Source organism: Oryx dammah, unplaced genomic scaffold, assembly GCF_014754425.2.
Source record: "Oryx dammah isolate SB20612 unplaced genomic scaffold, SCBI_Odam_1.1 HiC_scaffold_18, whole genome shotgun sequence".
Classification (NCBI taxonomy): domain Eukaryota; kingdom Metazoa; phylum Chordata; class Mammalia; order Artiodactyla; family Bovidae; genus Oryx; species Oryx dammah.
In genome coordinates this window covers 73,184,742-73,207,549 of record NW_024070202.1, presented here as the reverse complement: position 1 = coordinate 73,207,549, position 22,808 = coordinate 73,184,742, and the positions used below count along the sequence as shown (strand labels likewise).

Sequence of the window (22,808 nt, the reverse complement as noted above, 5' to 3'; positions counted from 1 at the left end):
TGATCCTAAAATATTTTCAAACCATATGACACATGGATTCTATTCTCAGACTCCACTTTACCGGCTGGACACAACAGCAATTTAGTAAAAGACAGCATTTTAGTTTTTAATAGAAAAAAACTTAGGATCACTGAAGCATAATTACCCTATAATCTTCCTCCTCTATAATTTACTATCAGATACTTTCATTCTTTACCACCAAATGTTTTGAAGAGTGGTCTACTCTTTGACCACATTGACTAACTGATCAATTGCAAACTGGTTTCTCTCAGCCACTTTATTATTTTTTTAAGGCTCCAGGAAACCTGTAATTGCCAATATTAGTAGGTCACCTCAGTCCTCAAGCTTTTTTACCTCTTTAGAATTTTACTCTACCATCTACTTCCATACCTCTCTTATATTGACCTTCATGGCCCTGCGTTTCCTTTGTTCTGCACCTGTAATGCTCTGCCACCTCTTTCATTGAGTCCCATTTGCCCACTTCTTAAAGTTAGGTTTACATGGTACTCTTCTCCACCTACACTGTCTCGTTTCCTTTCATTATCTCACAATCATTTTGGTTCTCATGGTTTTAACTCTTCCCCCAGTGTAGGAGACTATCAAATTTGCATCACAATCCAGATTTCAGTTCTCCAGACTCTAATTGCATTTATACCTACATCTTTCTATGGCAACTCCATTTCAACATAATACATACCAACTATTTTTCTTCCAAAATCTAGGTTTCCTCCTTTACCCTCCATCTCTATTAAAAAAAAAAAAAGCATAGACTTTGTAGTTACTGACATTCAAACCCACAGAGCATCTTTATATCCTTGCATCTCTCATGTCTCACGTCCAATTAAGTCATGAAAACCTTGGTGATGACATGCATATTTCCTCCATCTCAGCAACTCCTTTAGTTGAAATTCTAACTGTCCAAATGAGCTAAAATTTTTAAAGACCTATCTTTCTCTCAGTAGTATGCCTTAGGCTAGTTATGCAAACATTTCACTTCATGTAAGATTTTTCTGGACTCCTACACTGTGTCTTGATAACTCCTCCATCTTTCATCTCTGTGTCTTCCTATCTTGACTTAGTCATTAGGCCCAAACACCCCTTGTTGAGCCTGATTCAGGATCCAACATTTTATGAATTCTACCCATCAGTGGGGCTGATACGTGAGCCCAGAGTCACAAGCAGAACAAAACGTGCATTACCTTTCATCGAACCATCACCACAGCCCTTTTTTTTTTTTTAGTGTTAATTTCTTTTTCTAAACAGAACAATAATGTAGACAAGCTTAGAATACTATGATTATACAATGCAAATATCACCACCAAATTCCACTAATTTTAACATTTGGCTATACTTCTCTCTACTTTGGTTTCTATATTTTTAAAATAAAATTAGGGTCACAGAGTACATATAATTTTGTATATTATATTCTTTATTTTAGAGAATGCCATTTTTCCCTCCACTTAAAATCTTCTTCAGATGGTTTCAGGGCACCATAGTAATCCATAATTAATATATCTATTCAATTTTCAAAGTTTTCTTTTAATTCTATAATAACCATCTTTACATTAAAATCTTTCTCAATTTTATTTCTTTATGACATGTATCTGGAAGACATATTACTTAATCAAAGATTATGAGTTTTTAAGCTTGTGATCTATACCATCAAATTGCTTTCCAGAAAAGCTAAACCAAAGTTGTCGACTGGCAGACAGTAGGGCACTAATTTGCCAACTGCATACTGCCTCCAGTATCCTCCACCTCTAATTCCTCTGCTCTTTACAGGCAACTTTCTAAAACACAGTTAGGATTACATGTGCTCAATCATTCTCTCCTACCTCTGAGCATGTGTCCGGGTTCTCCAAACACTGGATGCAACTTCCTTTCTTGTTTTCCACTCCCTTCTTCTGCTTACCCTCAAGTCTATGCCAGCAAACCTCCTCCAGGAGAGGCTTTTGCAAATATATAGAGTTCCATTCTACGCTAATTAAATAAGAACAGGAGTCAGCTTTAAAAAAAAAAAAAAAATTCTCCACAAGATGACTCTAATAGCCAAGGTTTAAATCATCACAAGCCAGACCATTCTGCCTTAAAGTGAAATAGAGCTACTGGGAGAACCTGTCAGAAAGTCGCTTTACTTTAAGCAGACCTCACTTTAAGTGGACCTCACTTTAAGCAGACTAACTCACACCTTTTAGGGCTAGGGACCAGGAATCAACAATTTAACAAACCTGCAGGTTCTATGGTCTGAGAACTACTCTAGTCAAGCCAGATTATTCTCATTTTCTTAATGAAGTGAATGTATGTCTTCTGTTCTCTATGCTTCAAGCTTACAGTCTTTTCCAAACCCTCCCTGACCCCCATCTCTACTCCACCACCACCTACCAGACATACAAATCACCTCTTTTTGCATACCTGGCTTTGCTTATCTTCCAGCAACATTTAATTGTTCTGGCATTTGTGTTTTCAGTGTTCATTGTTTGTCTTTACTGTAGTATTTCTTCTCTCCAGCCCTGTATTAAATGTAATTGTGTAGACTTTAAGCTCCACTAAGAGGATTGAGTTTTTCATGTGCGGGTGCAATATCTAACTCACAAGAATACCTCCACACTGTCTGGCATATTTTTCTACAAAGACTAGACATCTGGTAAATGCTTATACTAAATGACAAAGTATTTCTAGCCTGAATCGCCTTGATAAATAATTACCAAACACTGTTCCATAATGTTTTTGCCAAGAGAAAAAACACTCAAGAATTAAACTCGTTTCCCTTTTATTTTTTATAAATTTAAAACACCTAAGTATTCTCTTGGTAACTAAGCTTACTCTGGTTTGCTCTGCTAAATCAAGTATGTTTTGTCTACTTAATAATTTCTGTATACCTGAACTACTGTAAAAATAAATCAACTATGTACCACATGCATGTTTGCTCAGTCTTGTTCAGCTCTTTGCAACCCCAATGGACTGTAGCCTGCCAGGCTACTCTGTCCATAGAATTTTCCAGGCAAGAATACTGGAGAGGATTGCCACTTCTTACTCTAGGGGATCTTCCCAAGCCAGGGACTGAACCCCTGCCTCCTGCATTGGCAGGAAGATTCTTTACCACAGTGCCACCTGGAAAGCCCAGATTAACTATACTTCAGTTAAATTAATAATTTTAAAAATGCTTAGTGAAAAGTTCTACCAAAGTTGTTAGCCATTTTTTTTTAGCCCATTGATTCTCTTAAACTAAATGTATAGATGGGTCAACACATTGAGAGAAACAGTAGAAGGGATTTAGAATGTTCTGTTTCCCAAGTACAGTACATAAGCACAAATGAAAGGTTAGAGTGGGATCTGATATTCCAGGCAGAAATCAAGTTCAGCTAATCCTGACATTGTAAAGTAATGAATTCAAAACACTTACACAAAGCCACTGCCCAGGTGTTGCCCTGAAGGCCATGCCCAAATACGAACTCTCTCATTAAACTTTCTACGAAATCCCAGCCATCCTTTCTACCTTAGTGTTCTAAAGCACAAACATTTGTCTGGTTTTATTATGTTTTTCATAGATATCTCCCACCCCAATGGACTCTAAACCCTTAAAATTAGCAACCAGGTATTTTCCACATTTGGGATTCTCACAGTGAAAATGATATTATCAAAATGATGGTGCATCAAAGGTGTAGATAAATCTAAAATGAATGAGAAATTAAAGACAGTACATCAATTTTTTGGATCACAGGTGTAATGTAGGAGTTTTCCTTTCAATTTACTTTATTAAAACCATATGCTACCTTCCATTTGTAGTGGAACTTTCATGTCATAGAAGAGCAAAGAATGACCCTGTGATGATGAAAAGACAGAATAATTCATCTTCTCTTCACCTCAGGTAGACAGAGTACAGAGGCTATTGAGAGCATATTTAAACTGTGTGCAAGGTACTTGCATACCCCATACTTTAGTTTCCTCTTCTATAAATTCCTGGCAAAATTAGATGTTCTTGGGGCCTTCCCTGGTGGCTCAGATGGTAAAGAATCCACCTGCAATGTAGGAGACTTGGGTTGGATCCCTGGGTTGAGAAGGAGGACATGGCAACTCCAGTATTCCTGCCTGGAGAATCTCTTAGACAGAGAAGGTTGGCAGGCTACAGTCCCTGGGGTCACAAAGAGTTGGACACTGAATGACTGAGCACATCACACAGCTGTGGGAAAGAGGGCAGGGGAATAGCAATGGTATGTGGGTTCTGAAAGAAGATATGGGGAAAGCTCTAAATTTTCAGCTAGAGATGAAAATTATTAATATGTGTGATTGATGAACAGAGAAGGAACAAGCATGCTTGGGTTGGGGAGCAGACAGATGGGGTGGTTCTTACAATTTGCAGACCTGTGCCTCTGAAATAAGAAGTATATGCCAACATTTAGTCATGAACCAAAAGAGATGTTGAAGAAATGCTAACCATGCTAATGAAAGAAATAAAAGATCAATGGCAAAAAGAATAACAAGGAGGTAAAAGATTTCTTAGGGAAAAGAAAAAAAGCTAATTGGCAGTACTCATTTCAAAATAAACTATATTCTGCTTCTTACACCCATACAAAAGTGAAATCAAACTTGCCAAAAGGAATTTGCCAATTGTCAAAGCAAAAAATTGGCAGCTCTAATTATACTTGCTACAAATGAACAAAATGAATACTCTCCATGAATCACATTCAAAGCTGTCTAAAATCCTGAGTAGCATCCCAATAGTTGGATAGTCTATATTTGATTATTTTTTTATAGGCTGACTTGCTTTCACAACAGACTCGAGTCATCTAAAAGAAATTTTGTAAATTAAAACAATAAATTTAAAATAGGGTTAAATAAAATAAAAATAAAACTAGACCAGGAATAGGAGATAAGTAGGGGTAGGAACATCATCCTGCTTTGAAGGTCAGCATCAATCCTTATCACTCTGGGAAGCCAGAGATTGGTCTCAAGGTTTCCTAACAGTCAAAGAAGAAAGGGAATATAGTTCATGATACAGTTCTCTTTATCTCTCAAGGAAATTACATTATCAGTTTTTAAGAAGGTAACATTTAAATTTTAGGTATCAAATTTAAATGAAAGAAGTTTTCACTTTTAATTCAATGTAAGGAGAAGGCAATGGCACCCCACTCCAGTACTCTTGCCTGGAAAATCCCATGGATGGAGGAGCCTAGAAGGCTGCAGTCCATGGGGTGGCTGAGGGTCGGACACGACTGAGTGACTTCACTTTCACTTTTCACTTTCATGCATTGGAGAAGGAAATGGCAACCCACTCCAGTGTTCTTGCCTGGAGAATCCCAGGGACGGTGGAGCCTGGTGGGCTGCCGTCTATGGGGTTGCACAGAGTTGGACACAACTGAAGCGACTTAGCAGTAGCAGCATGCTCTTAGGAGGGATTCCCTAGTAGCTCAGACAGTAAAGAATTTGCTTGCAATGAGGGAGACCTGAGTTCGATCCCTGGGTTGGGAAGATCTCTCGGGGAGGGTATGGCAACCCATACCATTATTCTTGCCTGGAGAATCCCCATAGACAGAGGACCCTGGGGGGCTATAGTCCATGGGGTTGCAGAGAGTCAGACATGACTGAAACAACAAAGCACAGCACAGATATTCTTGACTAGATGCTTACATGACACAGGGTAATAACCAATTAATGGTATTTAATCTGTTCTCCTTGTCTTACAAAGACAAAAGGACATTGGGAGACTGTTTCTTCAGAAACATTTCGTTCCAGAGCATAAAGGTGTGCACTGAGAAAAATAGCAGAAGTAATTTAGAGTGTTCTAAAGTAAGGAGATCAGCCCTGGGTGTTCTTTGGAAGGAATGATGCTGAAGCTGAAACTCCAGTACTTTGGCCACCTCATGCAAAGAGTTGACTCATTGGAAAAGACTCTGATGCTGGGAGGGATTGGGGGCAGGAGGAGAAGGGGACGACAGAGGATGAGATGGCTGGATGGCATCAGTGACTTGATGGACGTGAGTTTGAGTGAACTCCAGGAGATAGTGATGGACAGGGAGGCCTGGTCGCAAAGAGTCGGACACGACTGAGCAACTGAACTGGACTGAACTGAACTGAAAGTGAAAGGTTAGAAAGAAATTTTAAAGCAAAATTCTATAATCTGATATTCCATGTAGAAATCAAGTTCAGCTAATTGCATGCAAGGTACAGTGCTAATCTGTGCTTTGGTTTCCTCTTCTATAAATTGTGGACAAAAGAAGAGAAAATGTCTGGGATTTCCAGGTCCACCATCTAGCTGAGTTGCCAGTGTACTTTGGCCCTTTAATACCATTGACATTCTGATTTCCCAGGGCACCGTGGAAACCAGAATAGAACACAGGGCACCTGAGAGCACCCGAGATACTGGCAGTTGCAAGAGCGATGGAGCCAGTGGGACCTCGAGGACAGGGAAAAGGGAGAGGCCCTTGAAGAAAGAAAGAAATGGACTTGCAGGGAAGAGAAAAAGTTTGGTAAGAACACTAAGTCAAAAGTAACAGAATTTTTTATCTCACCCCTACAACAACAAAAGAAAAAAAGCCATTTCTGAGGTCTATTGATAGGAGTTTAAAAAAAGGAACCCAAACTACTTACTTCAAAAGTTCACTCTAATTATCCAAGCAATACTATTAACTTTCACTGTACTGAGTAAAGGTTAAAGAAGCCAATTAGTAGTTGAGAGATTCCCAGATTTTTAAAAATTTATTGGTCAGTTAAATGTATAAATTGAGGAATTATCGTAAAAGATATCCTTTAAAACGTTTGACCAGAAAGAATCTGTATTTACCATTATATAAATGAAAAAACATTTTAATGTAATGCCAAGGCTACAGTATCAGGATGCCCTGGTGGCTCAGATGGTAAAGCATCTGCCTGCAAGGCGGGAGACCTGGGTTGAATTCCTGGGTCTGGAAGATCCCCTGGAGAAGGAAATGGCAATCCACTCCAGCACTCTTGCCTGAAAAATCCCATGGACGGAGCAACCTGATAGGCTACAGTCCATGGGGTCGCAAAGAGTCGGACACAACTGAGCGACTTCACTTTCACTTTCACTGTTAATATCAGTGGATACATTCATCTTTGTGTGTGTGTATATATATGGTTCAAGATGGGGAGAAAAAAATTCTATAAATTAAAAAAAATAATAATAATGTAAACAGTGATACAGTGAACTTATTCTAGATTAAGCTCTATCTTCTTCCTACCACCCAGTTTGTTGGAGAGTTTCTTCCTGTGATATGAGTGCTAGTTATCTCATTGTAAATTTTAAAACAAAATTCTATAATTTGATTCTTGTTTCAACAGTCTCTTTTATTTCAAAGATACTATTTATTGATAACACTTGGAAGCATTTGGACAACTAAGTTTTTTTTTTTTTTTGGTCACAAGAAACAAAAATGAGTTTATCACCAAAGAAGTAGCCTGGTAATGTAACTATTGTAATAAGCTAAAAAACGGAATCATCTGGCAGAATAAATAAGACTCACCATGTCCTTCGGAAGCCATCCCCGAAAGACCAACAAAAAGAATTTGCCACTGGAATCTCTAATGCCACAAGTTCCACGTAGCAATTACTTGCAACTTCAGGAAGAAAAGCAAAGACTACAACTAAAGAAATTCCTTCTTCATAGGATGTTCCTAGTGGCCAGGATAACAGCAAACGTAGAAAAAAAAGATATTGCTGACTACTACGAACAATTGTTTCAGTCAATTTTGAAACGTCACCTAGGAGAAGCAGTGACAGGATTGTTGCTCATATATCCTACTTCCATTCTGCATATCCTGGAGTCCTCCAGTGGTACTTTGTACCAAATTCTTTTAGATTCCCTGAGCCATAAAAAGGATGACATGGAATTCTTTATCCAAGGAATGAAGATTATAGTCATGTCCCACAATATCCCAACAAGGCTCTTTATGCAGTGGCATGTTTCAGTAATAAAAGCACCGGTCCTGTATCTAGATGATGTGACACAGACGCAGTCCCTGCAGGAGGTCATGACAGAATTTCTCATCCAGACGCACAAACTAGCCCTTCACCTGCTTAAGACTGTGAAAGTGAGCCCTAAAGGCCCAGGAGACAGTTTGCACCAAGCTGCACCCGAATTACTCCTCCCAGAACAAATAATAAAGTACTTGTGCAACTCTGCAGAGTTAATGGACCCAGAAGGTTTTATAAACATGTACAATAAACCCATACATGTCACCTTAGATTCTGAGGTGGTATGGCCCGCTCCTTCCCGTTTCTAGGATGAAGAGAGGTGATGAGGTCAATGTGGTCAAATCTCTTACAGAATGTATGCTACTTAAATAAAAGGGAAATATGCCTAAAGTTCTCTCCTTAAAAAAGAAACAACATGGAGATCTACACAAAGGTAATAGATTAATCTTTAAAAAATATGTTGAATTAAACTTGAAAATTTATCTGGTCTAATATTAAATTCAACACATTATTTTCAATGGTGAAGGGTTTTATTAAGGTTATAAGTTTCTCAAAGGCTTATATCATATTGATGGAAAAACAATTTTTTAATGAAAAATAGAGATGAAAGAGGGCAAACACTAGATTCAGATTCTCATTCTTTCTCTCAACCATCAGGGAGAAGCTGTCACCACATAGTAATGTGTTCTAAGAGTATACTATTTCAGGGAAAAATACAACCCTTTAGTTGGTTGCAACCTAATGTTGGAGGCAAATATGTGTAAAATGAAATATGGCATATGATATATGTGATTGTTAGTACAGTAGCAGTATGTAGGAAAGACTGTAACAGCACAAGTGAGGGAGTAATTTCTATATGTAGAAATTTCTATATGTCTGAACTCAGAAAACAAAACCTAAACTTTCAAAATAATTTCAAACTCTCATATTCTGGATGACATAATCAAGAACATTGAGGCAATTATAAAGCTAAAGAACACAATAGTTTTTTGAAATGACTGGAAAATACACTGTCAGAAAGCACTGAACTCTTTCATGCAGAACATTTACTGAGCACCATTCACAGGACAGACATTTATGACAGGGATATGTTAGGATGATTCCTCCCTTGGAAAGTCTTTGAAGATAAACAAACTGGTTATTTTTCCCTTTCATTCCTAGATAGCAATTACTTTTTAAATTAATTATTTCCTTCTGGCTGTGTTGGGTCTTCACTGCTGCTCGGGCTTTTCTCTAGCTGTGCTGAGTGGGGGCTGCTCTAGTTGTAATATGCAGGCTTCTCATTGTGCTGGCCTTCTCTTTGTGCAGAGCACAGGCTTTAGGGCATGGGAGTTTCAGCAGCTGTGGTTCCTGGGCTGTGGAGTGTGCGCTCAGTAGTCGTGGTGCACAGGCTTAGTTGCCCTGTGCCATGTGGGATCTTCGAGGACCAGGGATGAAACCCTTGTCTCCTACATTGGCAGGCAGATTCTTTACCACTGAGCCACTGGGAAGTCCCCATTAACCAAGTTCAAACAACTTTTTTAAAGCATTGATTGTAACTTCATGGTAGCTGGAGAAGGGTCAACATCCTTATTTGACATAGCTCGAATGAACAGCACAGAAATTTTGTGTAATTATGGGACAGTCAGAAAGTTAATAAATATGTATTGGCAATTGGAACAAAAACCCCAGGTCAAACTACAAATTAGGCAACAAAGGGTTAAGGGGTTTTATTAGGTTCAAGTTTGTTTTCTTTGTTTCTAGTTGATAAGTTGTTTCCAACTCTTCTGCAAGCCCTTGTACTGTAGCCCACCAAGCTCTTTTGTCAATAGGATTTTCCAGGCAAGAATATTGGAGTGGTTGCCATTTCCTTCTCCATGGATAGCAACTAACTATATGCAATTCCTATATAACTTATTTCAAGTTGCTCTCCCCCTTCCTTTACTAAGGTTAATGCTTTTTTGCACTATTTAAAATTTTCTACTTAAAGCAATTAACCAACATAAATGTCTTACTACTTCAGTGATATTATCCCCAGATTGCTTCAGTATCCTATGAAATAGACTTTGGACTGAATAGAGGAAATACTGTTATATCATTTTAGTTTCATTTTTTACTGTTTATTTCAGTCACTTTTTGGGAAAAAGGCCATTTCAGTACTCACCTCAGATTTGTCATATGCAGAAAATATGATAATTTGTTCCATATCAGAATCAAATTTCAGGAAAGACCATTCCTATTTTTTAATTTAGTAAAAAAGATTTAGAAAAAGAATGGCATTTTTCACTTTAAGCTGAACTTGAATTTCCTTTCATTTAAATTTAAGAACAAAAACTATATTTTAGAGGAAAAAACCTCTTCAAATTAAGAAAGAATACATAATTTATAAATATTTTATCAATTTGGTAAATATTAAACACCTAATATTCAGCAACATGCTTTTTACTCTTTGAACTATGAGAAGTCACCTATTAGATATTAAGTGTTTACTTGACAAAATGAGTTTAGAGTAAAAGCTTTCCAGGCCACACACACACACAGACACAGACACACACACAAAAACAGAAGAAGAAAGAAATAGAAGTAAAGAAAGGAAGAGAGGTGGGGAGGAAAGAAAGTGAGTAAGCCTCAGTCTTAGTCTTTGAATATATGTGAGGAAGAGGTTTTGAAGGGCAGATGAGCATATTTAAGAGAACAGATGCAAGCAAAAGCAGGAAAGAGAAAATGAACCATAAATGTTCATTGGAGCCGATGAATCCATTTAACAGGGTAAACTTTGTTTGGGAACAATATTTTCTAAAGTGAATAGAAGTAGTTTAAAAGTAAAACTACATATCTGAGTATTTAAAAGTACAGCACATTATAGTCTCAAAAAAAAAAGAAAAAAGAAAAAAGACCACTGCAATGTATCTCGCCCCATATGCTCTTACAATATGACCTTAAACACTTCGCATCTCATGGTGGGTTCTGAGTCCCTTCTCCTTGAAATCAGGTAGACTTTGTGACTGCCTAGACCAACACTACAACAGAAGTGATCCAATGTGACCTCCAAGGTCTTAAAAATGCCTTGCACTTTGCCTTGATCACTTGAATGGAACCTAAAATATGCTGTGAGCAATCCAAGCAGGTTTCTAGATAACATCCCCAGCTGAGGTTCCAGCCAACAGCCAGTATCACTACTAGACATGTAACTGAGTGAACCTTCAAGTAATTCCAGACTCTAGGCTCCCAGCCAACCCTGGATTTCAAGCCAGAGCAGCTGATACCGCGTGGGGGAGTGGAGTAGAGATGGACTGTTCCCACTGGGCCCTGTCTAAACTGTAGATCTGTGAACAGCAGAAATTCTTGTGTTGATTCAAGCTACCAAGTTTTGAGTAGATGTTTATAACAGCAGTCTGGAACACCAATATATAACAGGAATAATTTTATATGTATATTTTATTTATATATATATATGTATATGTATGTATTTATATATATACTTGTTTGTTTATATATGAACATATTTATTTATTCATTCATGTATGCAACTAATATTTTGTAAATATTTACTAGGGGACCAAGCACTGTGCTAGTCACTGGGTATAGAAGCAGAAGTAAGATGTGTGAAATTGTAAGGAAATTATAACCCTCATTGGGGTGAGAATTATTTCATGAGACTTCCTAGCATAGACCTTTTATTGATCTATAATAATTTCTGGTGTGAAACATACTGACAGAAACTTAATCCATCTAGTCAAAGAAAAACATAAAAAACCTGAGTCATTTTTGAAAGAAGTTATAGAAAATGTCTAAATGAAAACACTGATTTACTTAGTAGACTATTATTTTACATTTAAAGGATTTTTGAAGTATCAATTGTGAAAACTGGAAAATAAGCACAAAGTGAGTATAAATAAAACTACTTATTTGTTAAGTGAACATTTTAGAATGAGTTTATTCATATGAAAATGGTTACCTTTAGGAGAGTTTAAACTCATTCCAGTGACAGCATCATTACTAAAAACATTGTGTGACTCTTTTATGACAGATAAGGAGATTTATAAATCAAAGGGAGTTAAAATATCTTAGTGATATCTAGTTTTTTGGACCCCAAATAATATATCTTTCAATTTGACTGGTGAACTGCTTCCTTAATAGTTCAGTTGAAAAAGAATCTGCCTACAATTCAGGAGAACCCGGTTTGATTCCTCGGTCGGGAAGATCTGCTGGAGAAGGGATAGGCTATTCACTCAAGTGTTCCTGGGCTTCCTTTGTGGCTCAGCTGGTGAAGAATCTACCTGCAACATGGGAGACCTGGGTTCAATCCCTGCGTTGGGAAGATCCCCTGGAGAAGGGAATGGCTACCTACTCCAGTATTCTGGCCTGGAGAATTCCACGGAGGCTATAGTCCATGGGGTCACAGAGAGTCAGACATGACTGAGCCACTTTCACTTAATATTCAACCTTCATTCATAGAAAGACTTGTTTTTAAATATTGAACTCCCTCTCAAAGGAAAATCTGCTGACACTGAACATATTAAAAGGGTGTGACACTGCCTGCAAGGGGAAGAACAAATAGGCTTCCAATAACAGCCACATTATTGACAGCCCTGTAGAGCTCACCAATATTATATCTTTAAAGGGGACAACACTCATTTAGCTGTGTCTGTTTCAGTATAATGATAAAATGCAGAAATACTATACTCATATCTTACAAATGTAATTTAATTAGATCAAGCCCAAAAATGTAGCTCATTAAACATTAGAAAGTCTCATAAGGTAATTTTCACCCCAATGAGGATTATAGTTTCCTTACAATTACACTTTACATAAAACCAAGGCACAGAAGTTAAACTGAAAAGAAAATGAGCATTTAAATAGTGAACATACAATGTTCACTGTCCATATAACGATGACCATGTAACATGTACTAATATATAGTCAAGGAACATATGACATTTATATGGCCAGCACCATTCTAATCCATTTGCTTTGATACCTATAACTTTACAACAGAGTGACAGCTTGACTTTCTTCTTGTTTCATTGTAACCAAAGACTTTCAGAAAGATTATAGTTTTCTTGAAGGACAACTGAAATAATGTTATTTGGAAGGAAAAACCCTCCCAAGGTGAATTTTAAAATTCATACTGTCTTCATTTTAATTAAAGAAGCATCTGGATTCCTTCCCGGAGAATTATTGCTTAATACAAAGAGATTCTTACATTCAGTGACTTTATCATAACTTTAACACCACAACACATTTCAATTTAGTGAAACCTATCTCTAGCAGAGAACTCCCCAAACTTCCATGAGGAAATGGAAATGGGACAGCTTAACACCAACTGAAAATAGCAAGTACTTTAAGGCTATTTTACAGCTGTAGTGACTTAATGTAGAATTAGAGTTCTCCCCCTTGTGGTCAGTTATGTACATTTCCAGATTACCTGCTGATAGGATTTATACAATAAACACAGGGCATAGTTTTCAAGAAAATATAAAGATAAAACCCCAAAGGTATCTGTCAAATGTCTGTTCTACCCATCCCCCCCATCCTAAACTGTTTTGCAGAAAAAGACAAGCGTTTGGCTCACAGTAAGAGCAATAGTTGGTAACACTAGTCCCCTATCTCCACTGCATCACTTTAAATAATTAACTGTAGTCAGACACTTAGTCATGGTTAGCGGTCTAGATTTGACTCTAAGTGCTAGTGGCGCTAGTGGTAGAGAATCTGGTGCCAACGCAAGGGACTTAAGAGATGTGCGTTCGATCCCTGGATCGGGAAGATCCCCTGGAGGAGGGCACAGCAACCCACTCCAGCATTCTTGCCTGGAGAACTCCAAGGACAGAAGAGTCTGGCAGGCTACAGGCCAGAGGATCACAAAGAGTCAGACACCACTGAAGTGATTTAACACAAACACAGCTCTCTTCACTACCATGCCACACCCCTTCTGTGCTCCAGCCCTCACATGCCTTTTCTAAACATCTGACTGACATCTCCATCTCCACGTGTTCTGGATAGAATTCATCACTCCTTGTCTCTATTATTCCTTCAGTCCGCTCCCTGCATTCCCCATTACTGTAAAATGGACACTCTCCACACAGGTGCTAAATCAGAACTTGAAAGTAAAAGCCGCTTAGTTGTGTCTGATTCTTTACGACCCCAAGGACTCCAGTCCATTGAATTCTCCAGGCCAGAATACTGGAGTGAGTAGCCTTTCCCTTCTCCAGGGGATCTTCCCAACCCAGGGATCGAACGCAGGTCGCCCCCATTGCGGGCAGATTCTTTACCAGCTGAGCCACACGGAAATCCAAGAATACTGGAGTGTGTAGCCTCTCCCTTCATCAAAGGATCTTCCGGACCCAGGAAACAAAATGGGGTCTCATCCATTGCAGGTGGATTCTTTACCAACCAAGCTATCAGAGAAGCCAAAATAAATAAATAAATAAATAATCAGAATTTGAGTGTTGTGCTAATTTCCTCCCTTCCTTTTTATCTCACTGACAGGCAATCAATCGAAGCCCCACCCATTTTTTCCCACAGTGTTTCGCAGCGTCTGGCCTTGTTTTTGTGACATCCTTAGGGATCACCCTCACTCCAATCTTTTCCTCCTCTCTGTCTTTCTACTCTGTGTAGTATGTCTATCAAAGTTAAAGGCAGTATAGCAGAAGAGGTAGAGGACCCACCTATGGCATTGCACTGCTGTATTGAAAGCTGGGTCTGAAAGTTTGTAGAGCTGTAATTTGCTACTTTACCTTTTTGCACCTCAGTTTTTTCATATACAAAGTGAGTGTGGTAAACAGTACCTACATTATCAGATTGGTTATGGATACTGCCTGAAATAATGGTGTAAAGATCCTAGCATACAGTAAGCAATAATAAACTTTATTCCTCTGATCAAAATTCTTCAATGGCTTCCATTTCATGAAGATAAAAAGCAAAATTCCAAAATGATCTCCAAAGCCTTGATTCTGATCTTTGCTTACCAAGTGATCCACCCTTATCTGTAACCACCATTCTCTTTCTCACACTTTGCTCTCTCATGATTTCCTAATATTTTCATGCTTTTTGTCTTTAACTTCCTTCCTCACTTCTCTTAGCAAAATTCTGCTATTGATTAAATCTTATTTCCTCTGTGAAGCCTGGCAAATTCAAGATACTCTTTTCTGTCTTCATCATACATGATCATCAACCACATTTTGGCAAGTCTTCTGTCTTATTGCTGCTGTTTAATTTTATATTCATTTCCCAATAACTTGTAAACAATAATCATGAGATTTTTTAGATATTTGTATCTTTAGCTCCTCATTTTTAAAAGGAGTCATTAAAATATCTGTAAGAATTTCTCCATAAGGTTAATTCTACTTTTATCAAAATGGTTATGAAATTTCAATAAATTAAAATATTCCTATCTGACCCACCAGGGTTTGGCCATTGTTCATGAAGATCTCTAAAATAGCAAGTCTAAACATGGTGACACCTTCTCTGAAATCTTCAGTTTTAAGCACATAATAATTTCTTCCATCCAAATTTGGAAGGATACTAGGAATATATTCTGGGAGTGATTCAGTCGAATTTTTGTTTTTACATAATACTACCCATTGAAAAAAAGAGCTCATTCCCAATTCACTTGATTAAAAATACTTTCTGAATAAGCTACTAGTAAGGTATATGACCTTTATTCCATATTTAAGAGTGACTTATGTTCTTTAAGTCCTTTTTTCAGTATCTATACTTATCTGTTCTTTGAGACATATGCTTGATAAGACTAAAATTTATATCTGTATTTGCTTAGGTTATTATAAAAGTATAAATTTGATTCCATTTTAACTATGTAATTTGCACTTCTGATCTGTTTTTATAATACTCAGCTATTTTTAAGGACATTTTTTTAAAACAAGACATTAAATGTAAAGTGTTGATTTATGAAGGAAAAAAATAAATGTCTGAGTACTGAATATATTTACATTTTTACCAAAATCCACACTAATGTAATGATCTCCTCTCAGGGATGTCTCTGACTCAAGTCTCACCTTCCTTCTCCCTCTCTTCCCAGTTTATATTCTACTTTGCATTTTGAAATCAAAAATAATAGACTACTCAACAAGATGGTGCATTTTACCATAGACAAAAACTGCACACCTTGTAACATTTTAATTCTTTGATTCTTCACTTTCAGTCCTAAAAAGTGACAGTTCTTAAGCACATACCCTATTTTCATCAAAATCAAAATGAAAAAAAAAAAAAGAACATTAAAGCAAGATGGCTGATCTCTTCTATGTACTCACACTATGTGCTCTTGAACAAGTGATTTATTCCTTCAGGGATCTCTGCTCATCGACACTGTAGAATCTACAAGCATCATAAAGAAAGCACATGAGCCCTTGAACTTATCCAAAAATGTGGGCAAAAGGAAAGACTATGTTAACTTACAATCAGTCAGAGGGTAGGATTAAGTATTTTTATTCAAAATTTGAAATCTAATGTCTGAATGGATGACTAATTCACCCTATCAGAGAGTATTTGTGGTAAAATACCAACATTTTCATTTAAAAAAATATCTATCTTATTGCATAAGTGAAAAGGTGGATGGGAATTTGAAAAGTCTGGAATTGATATATGAGCTTATGACATCTAAATATTAAGTGTGGTAGCACTGTGGAGTCAGAAGATACATGAAGAGTGGGACATTTTTATTTAAGGTTGATGAGAAGTCACTGAAGATTTTAAGCAGAGCATAATCAGATTGGTTTGGCTGCTGAGTGGCGAGTAAGCTGGCAGGGGACAAGGTGGTGTAGATAGACTCCTTAGCAGGTTGTAACAAATTTTCTGGCAGGAGAAGATAATAGCCTGGACTAGATTAACGACAGTGAAAATGGATCTAGGAGACCAATTTGAGAGCTAATCAAGAGGTAAATGAACATAGGTCATGAGGGAGAGAAAAGTGTCAAATACATTAGTTTTTATAGTTTTTTCAACAGGATAGTACTATTCCTGAGTTAGGAAATATACAAGGAGTATAAAGTTTGTAGGAAAATATTGTCCTTTTAATTAATGACATATAACCACATCAGACTGGAACAATCTTTGTTTGATATTTCCATTATTAATATCTTTGGATGAACTTTAGAACATATGCATTATATTAAATCTGATACATATGCATTATATTAAATTTGGTACATATGCATTATATTAAATCTGATACTTTGTTGAGATAGATAAATAGTAAGGTATGTTTTCTGATATAAGTAAGTAACTTCTAGAAAATAAAAGTGAATGAAAGCAGTGTGGTAAATTTAAAAAAAAAAGCTGAAGAAGAAATTATCCCCCAAATTACCCTGCATTCTAATATTTACCACCACAGCTCCCCTTAATCTTATATATATATATATTTAGTGGATCCAAAAATAAACAGCACATATTGAGCTTAATTCCTTCCCTTATTCAAATAAAAGTCATTGCAAACATTTAATTCAATAATTATTGATTGCCTTCTATAGATGCAGTCATGTGTCAGGAGCCATGTAAGCCACCAACATGAAAGGTTCCATACAGTCCCCTCCAGATTCATTGGTACACCATTTACTCCATTTGCAATAAACATATAAGTGAAAATGTACCCTTTGGCATTATATTGAAATGATTTGCCTCTTGCTTTTCTCATACAATGAATTTTATTCTCTCTCTGCATTTGTCATTCAGCAAGTATGAAATGAAAAACTGTGTCAGACAGTTTGTCAGTCATGGCTCAGGGGTGCAATGTAATCACAAGCAAATACATATCATTTCTACCTTAGAGAGTACACAGTCTCTGTCCCCCACTACCCCAAACACATAAAAGAAAATGAAACAACTATGATAATTGTTATCATGGTGGGTATACAAATTGCAATGGTTTCCTTTCCTAACTTCACCTAGTTTAAAGGATCAGGCGATGCTTCTGAGGTGGAAAAAATAGAAGGATTTCTGAAAGTTAAATAGAAGTGAGCCAAGTAAAAGGCAAGGAGTAGGAGGGGAATGTTCCTGGAAGAGGATATACATTCATATTTATGGGCAAGAAGAGTCATAGTGTGCTAGAAGAATGGAAAGAATTTCAATAAGTGAAGACCTGAAATATGAAGGGAAATCACAAGAGATGAGACTAGATAGTAGTTAGTAACGCATGCATGTGTGGATGCTAAGTTACTTCAGTAGTGTCTGACCCTGCAACCATATGGACCATGGTGCACCAGGGTTCTCTATCCATGGGATTCTTCAGGCAAGAGCACTGGAGTGGGTTGCCATGTCTTTCTCCAGGGGATCTTTCCAACCCAGGAGTCAAACCCATGTCTCCTATGTCTCCTGCATTGACAGGTGGGTTTTTTAGCTCCACCTGGGAAGCCCTTAGTATTTAGGCAATGGACCAAATTATACAGACACTTAAAGTTACATACAGAGAAGGCAATGTCACCCGACTCCAGTACTCTTGCCTGGAAAATCCCATGGACAGAGGAGCCCGGTAGGCTGCACTCCATGAGGTCACTAAGAGTCAGACACGACGGAATGACTTCACTTTCACTTTTCACTTTCAGGCATTAGAGAAGGAAATGACAACCCACTCCATTGTTCTTGCCTAGAGAATCCCAGGGATGGGAGAGCCTGGTAGGAGGCCATCTATGGGGTTGCACAGAGTCGGACACGACTGAAGCCACTTAGCAGCAGCAGCAGCAAAGTTACATAATTACCATGATTTCTTCTCAAGTGAAACAGGATACAAACACAGTTTAATCATGGAAGTGCCCTGATTAGAAATGTATTAGAGAAGGACCACTTGGAATTGAGAGAAGAGCCTGGAAGTGAACTAGAGAACTAGCTAGGATAGATATGCTAATTAGGAGACCATTACAGTATTTAAGGAAAGAAATGATAGGAAATCTAAGATAATGATGAGAAATGCAAAGATAATGGCAACAAGAATAGAAAGAGGAAGCAAAAATCAAGAGATCATATCTTGATATTTGATTGAAAGAAGAAAGTGTGAAAAGCATCAAGGACAAAAAGCAATTGACAGGTGGTGGTGCCACGCTCTGAGACAATAATACGGGAAGAGAAGCAAGCTGTAGTCTCACAGGGAGTAAGATGAAGTTTTCCATTTGGAATATGTTGAATTTGAAGTGTATGAGAAACGTCAATATTAAACTCTCAATAAGAGAAGTAGATACATTGTCCTGAAGCTCAGGAGATGGGTCATGCTTGGAGACAGAGATTTGAAAATCACAAACACAATGACTGATGCTTCAAGAGTAATACTATCATCTGGTACAAGTATACAGAATGCAAGGGAAGGGAGCCTACTTCAAAATCCCAAGGAAGGCAAAGGACAGAAGAATATGGACTCACAAAGAAGGCTAAGAGGTCATTATTTAAATTGCCCAGAAGCAGACAAAAGAAGAGCAGAAGAGGGCAGTAGTGTCATGGATGCCAAAGGGAAATAATATTTCCTAAAGAAGAGAGTACTTATCAGCATCAACTACTGTCCCAAAGTCAAGTGAGAAACGGACTAAAAAAGTAGATTTTATGACAAGGAGGTCATTGGTGACTTGGAAAGAGTGACTTACATAGTTTAGGAGGCAAAAGAAGGATGCCCCAAGCTCAGGAGTGAGTATTAGGTGAAAAAATAGACTTAAGTATATACAACATTTCCAAAGGCTTGGGTGTTGAGTTGTTAGTGAATTTGTAGCATCAAATGAGGAATATAATAGCCCTTTTAAAAAATCCTTCTTGTTAAAAGGAAGACCACCAATTTATTCAGGTTTCAAGGAAAGAATCTGTGATTTTATGTGACATTAAACATCCAATCATGGCCCAGGGTAAAAAGCTCTGTTCAGTTTCAAAATGCAAAAATACAGTCTTGTACCATAAAGGTCCTCAAGTGACTCTTTATACAGTTCTGGACAAGAAATTTTGCTCAATAAACATTTGGGTTAGATAAAGAATTGCACTAATCTCTAGAAAAAGCCTAGCTGCACAGAAAGTGACTTTAGAATATGTATGAGCTCTGATGTTAGAACTCAAAGTTTGGGTTATTTTATTGGTATTTCTGAAACTAGGTCCACCTTAAATCAAGTTCCCTTGCCAAGTTTATGATTAATCTCTATTCCCTTTTTTGTCCGACGCCTGTTCCTGTCAAGATCAATGAGTTTCAAAGAAAAGGGGGGACTGAAACCAAGCAGAACCCTGAGAGAGAGTCTCAAGTAAATATGCCTTTCTGTTTATAGAAAAAAGGCTTTAGAGTCCTAGAACTTCGCTCATTTCCAAAGAACCGATCCAAACTGTGAAGTGAGGGAACTCAAAATTAAAGAGAAAGCAAGTACAACATAATCTTTTCCGTGATAATTAGCTTAAGCCAATGCCTTGATTTATGGCCCCAAACTGATGAGGTAACACTCTGTGGCTTCAACCAGCTGGCCCCAAGCAGACTTAAAAATAGGGTCACTTGAGAACTGAAACTCCTGAACCATCATATAGGCCCTAAACAGATAACAAAATGCCTCAACTACTGTCTCTACTCTCTTCTAGAGGAAAGTTGAAGGATCACTAGACCAAACTAGGAACAAGCAGAATAACCACCATCACTGGGGGCAAAGGAAGTCACAAAGTGGTGCCAGAAAGTCTGCAGCATCTTATCTGAACTCAGGTTTATAGAGACCTTCTCCTCCCCATTTGCGTTTAACAATCTTACACCCTAGTCAGTCAGCAAGACGGATTTGAGATCAATCTGGGTCTCCCATCTTCCAGGCTGGTGCCTCTGTGATTAATAAAACTTTTTCTGCTCGAAACTCTGATGTTCCCATTGGTTTGGCCTCACTGTGCTTTGGGCATATGGGCTTGGGTTCACCAACCATGTCCATGGTCAAACTTTATAGTTGATTGCAGATTATGTGCTTTATCTACTTTATGGATCAAGCACTTTGCATCTGTAAATTTTGGCCCTTATCCAGATTGCTTCCTTTTTTGCCCAGTCAGAGCATGCTAAGAAATTGCAAATTACAATCAAATCTCAATTTTCCAAACTAATGATTTTAAAGAGCAATAATGCATAATCCAAAATGATGGTGAATTCATGAACCATTTGTCTCTGTAATGTATATTCATTAAACTTGACTCTAAGTACATCTCATATGGCATTCACAACAAAATGATAAAGCATCTCAACTGAAATGATTCAAGGAGACTTGCAAGGTTTTCCAATTTCTCTGTTTCTGCTTCCTACTACATCCTATCACTTCTATCACCTTTCATGCTTAGGTGCCCCATAAAAATGAACATACCATGATTTTTAGGATGAAGATGTTTCATCTTCTCCTTGCAGCATTTCCTTATCATTGCCACTATTTTTACAGCTATGTCCCTCTTTCTCTCTCTAAAAAGTATCATTCAAAAAAGTAAATAGTAAAATGAACCCATATATCAATTCCCACCTTGTTGCCATTTCCTTCTCCAGGGGATCTTCCCGACCCAAGGATTGAACCCGGGTCTCCTGCATTCCAGGCAGATGCTTTAACCTCTGAGCCACCAGGGAAGCCTGAACAAAGACCAACACCTCTTAAAAATCTATAGTTTGTTGGGAGTTTCCTGGTGGTCAAGTGGTTAGGATTCTGGGCTTTCACTCCTGTGATCTGGATTCAATCTCTGGTCTGAGAGTTTAGATCCCACAAGTCAGGTAAGTATAGCAAAAAAGAAAAAAAAAAAAACTACTGCTTATCAAGAACATGACTATTGTCTCTCTAAGATAATATAGGTTAAGAAAACACATGACTACTATATATAAAATAGATAACCAATAAGAACCTACTGTATAGCACAGGGAATTGTACTTAGTACCTTGTAATAACATATGAAGGAAAAGAATCTGAAATATATATATATATGTATAATTGAGTTATTTTGATACACACATGAAATTAATACAACATTGTAAATCAACTATACTTCAGTTTTTAAAAAAATCAAGAAAGCAACCCCTCTCAAAAGAAAGCACATCAATACTAGAGTTATAAGAAGCTAATTAAATATTGTCAGCCTAGGTCTCTCAGTAAGGAAAATGAACAAGCAGGGACTTAATAAAGCCCAGAACTGACTGATAATAAAGCAAGAACTAGACATTGTCCATACCTATCTTACTCCCTCTGGTGAAATCAAGACTACAGCTCTACTGCCTTATTCTTGGAACACAATATTTCTCCAAATCTGCATAACAATAAGTATTAATTTCTACAGTCATACAAAGCACAAATAATATGCAAAAATGTAAAGTATTTAAAGTTTGATACATTAGTCATATGATTATTGAGTTGAATTTGAGGGGTGAACAGCTCAGTGATCAATTGTAAGAAATAAGGTTCTTACTTCGGATGTTTTTTAACCAGGATGTCACCCAAGAATGTACTTACTATCTATGTTTATTAGAAAGATGGGCTTCCCTAATAGCTCAGTTGGTAAAGAATCTGCCTGCAATGCAGGAGACCCCGGTTCAATTCCTGGGTCAGGAAGATCCACTGGAGAGGGATAGGCTACTCACTCCAGTATTCTTGGGCTTCCCTTGTGGCTCAGTGGGTAAAGCAAGAAGAGAGACCTGGGTTTGATCCCTGGGTTGGGAAGATCCCTGGAGAAGGGAAAGGCTACCTGCTCCAGTATTCTGGCCTGGAGAATTCCATGGACTGAAGTCTATGGGGTTGCAAAGAGTAGGACGTGACTGAGCAACTTTCACTTTTACTTTCTTTCACTTTTATTAGAAAGATAAGATGATTTTTATAAAGGGATGACTTCAGCGGTTCCTCTATTATTTTTACCACATACAAGGGAAGGTAATTATGGGATTGACATTTTCACTTTTGACCTTCAAATACAAATACAAGTTTTTAGAAACTGA

At 37.6% G+C, this 22,808-nt stretch overlaps 2 protein-coding genes across 2 annotated transcripts in view; one reads left to right on the top strand and one right to left on the bottom strand.

The window, feature by feature from the left end:
* The window catches only part of ZNF804B (zinc finger protein 804B), a 562,747-nt gene that overhangs the window by 515,108 nt on the left and 24,831 nt on the right, over window positions 1-22,808 (bottom strand). The gene's annotated exons all lie outside the window — the stretch shown is intronic.
* On the top strand, window positions 7,194-8,241 carry TEX47 (testis expressed 47). Its single transcript, XM_040259779.1, has one exon. It carries the CDS (start codon window positions 7,483-7,485, stop codon window positions 8,239-8,241), a length of 759 nt encoding a protein of 252 aa, XP_040115713.1. The 5' UTR covers window positions 7,194-7,482.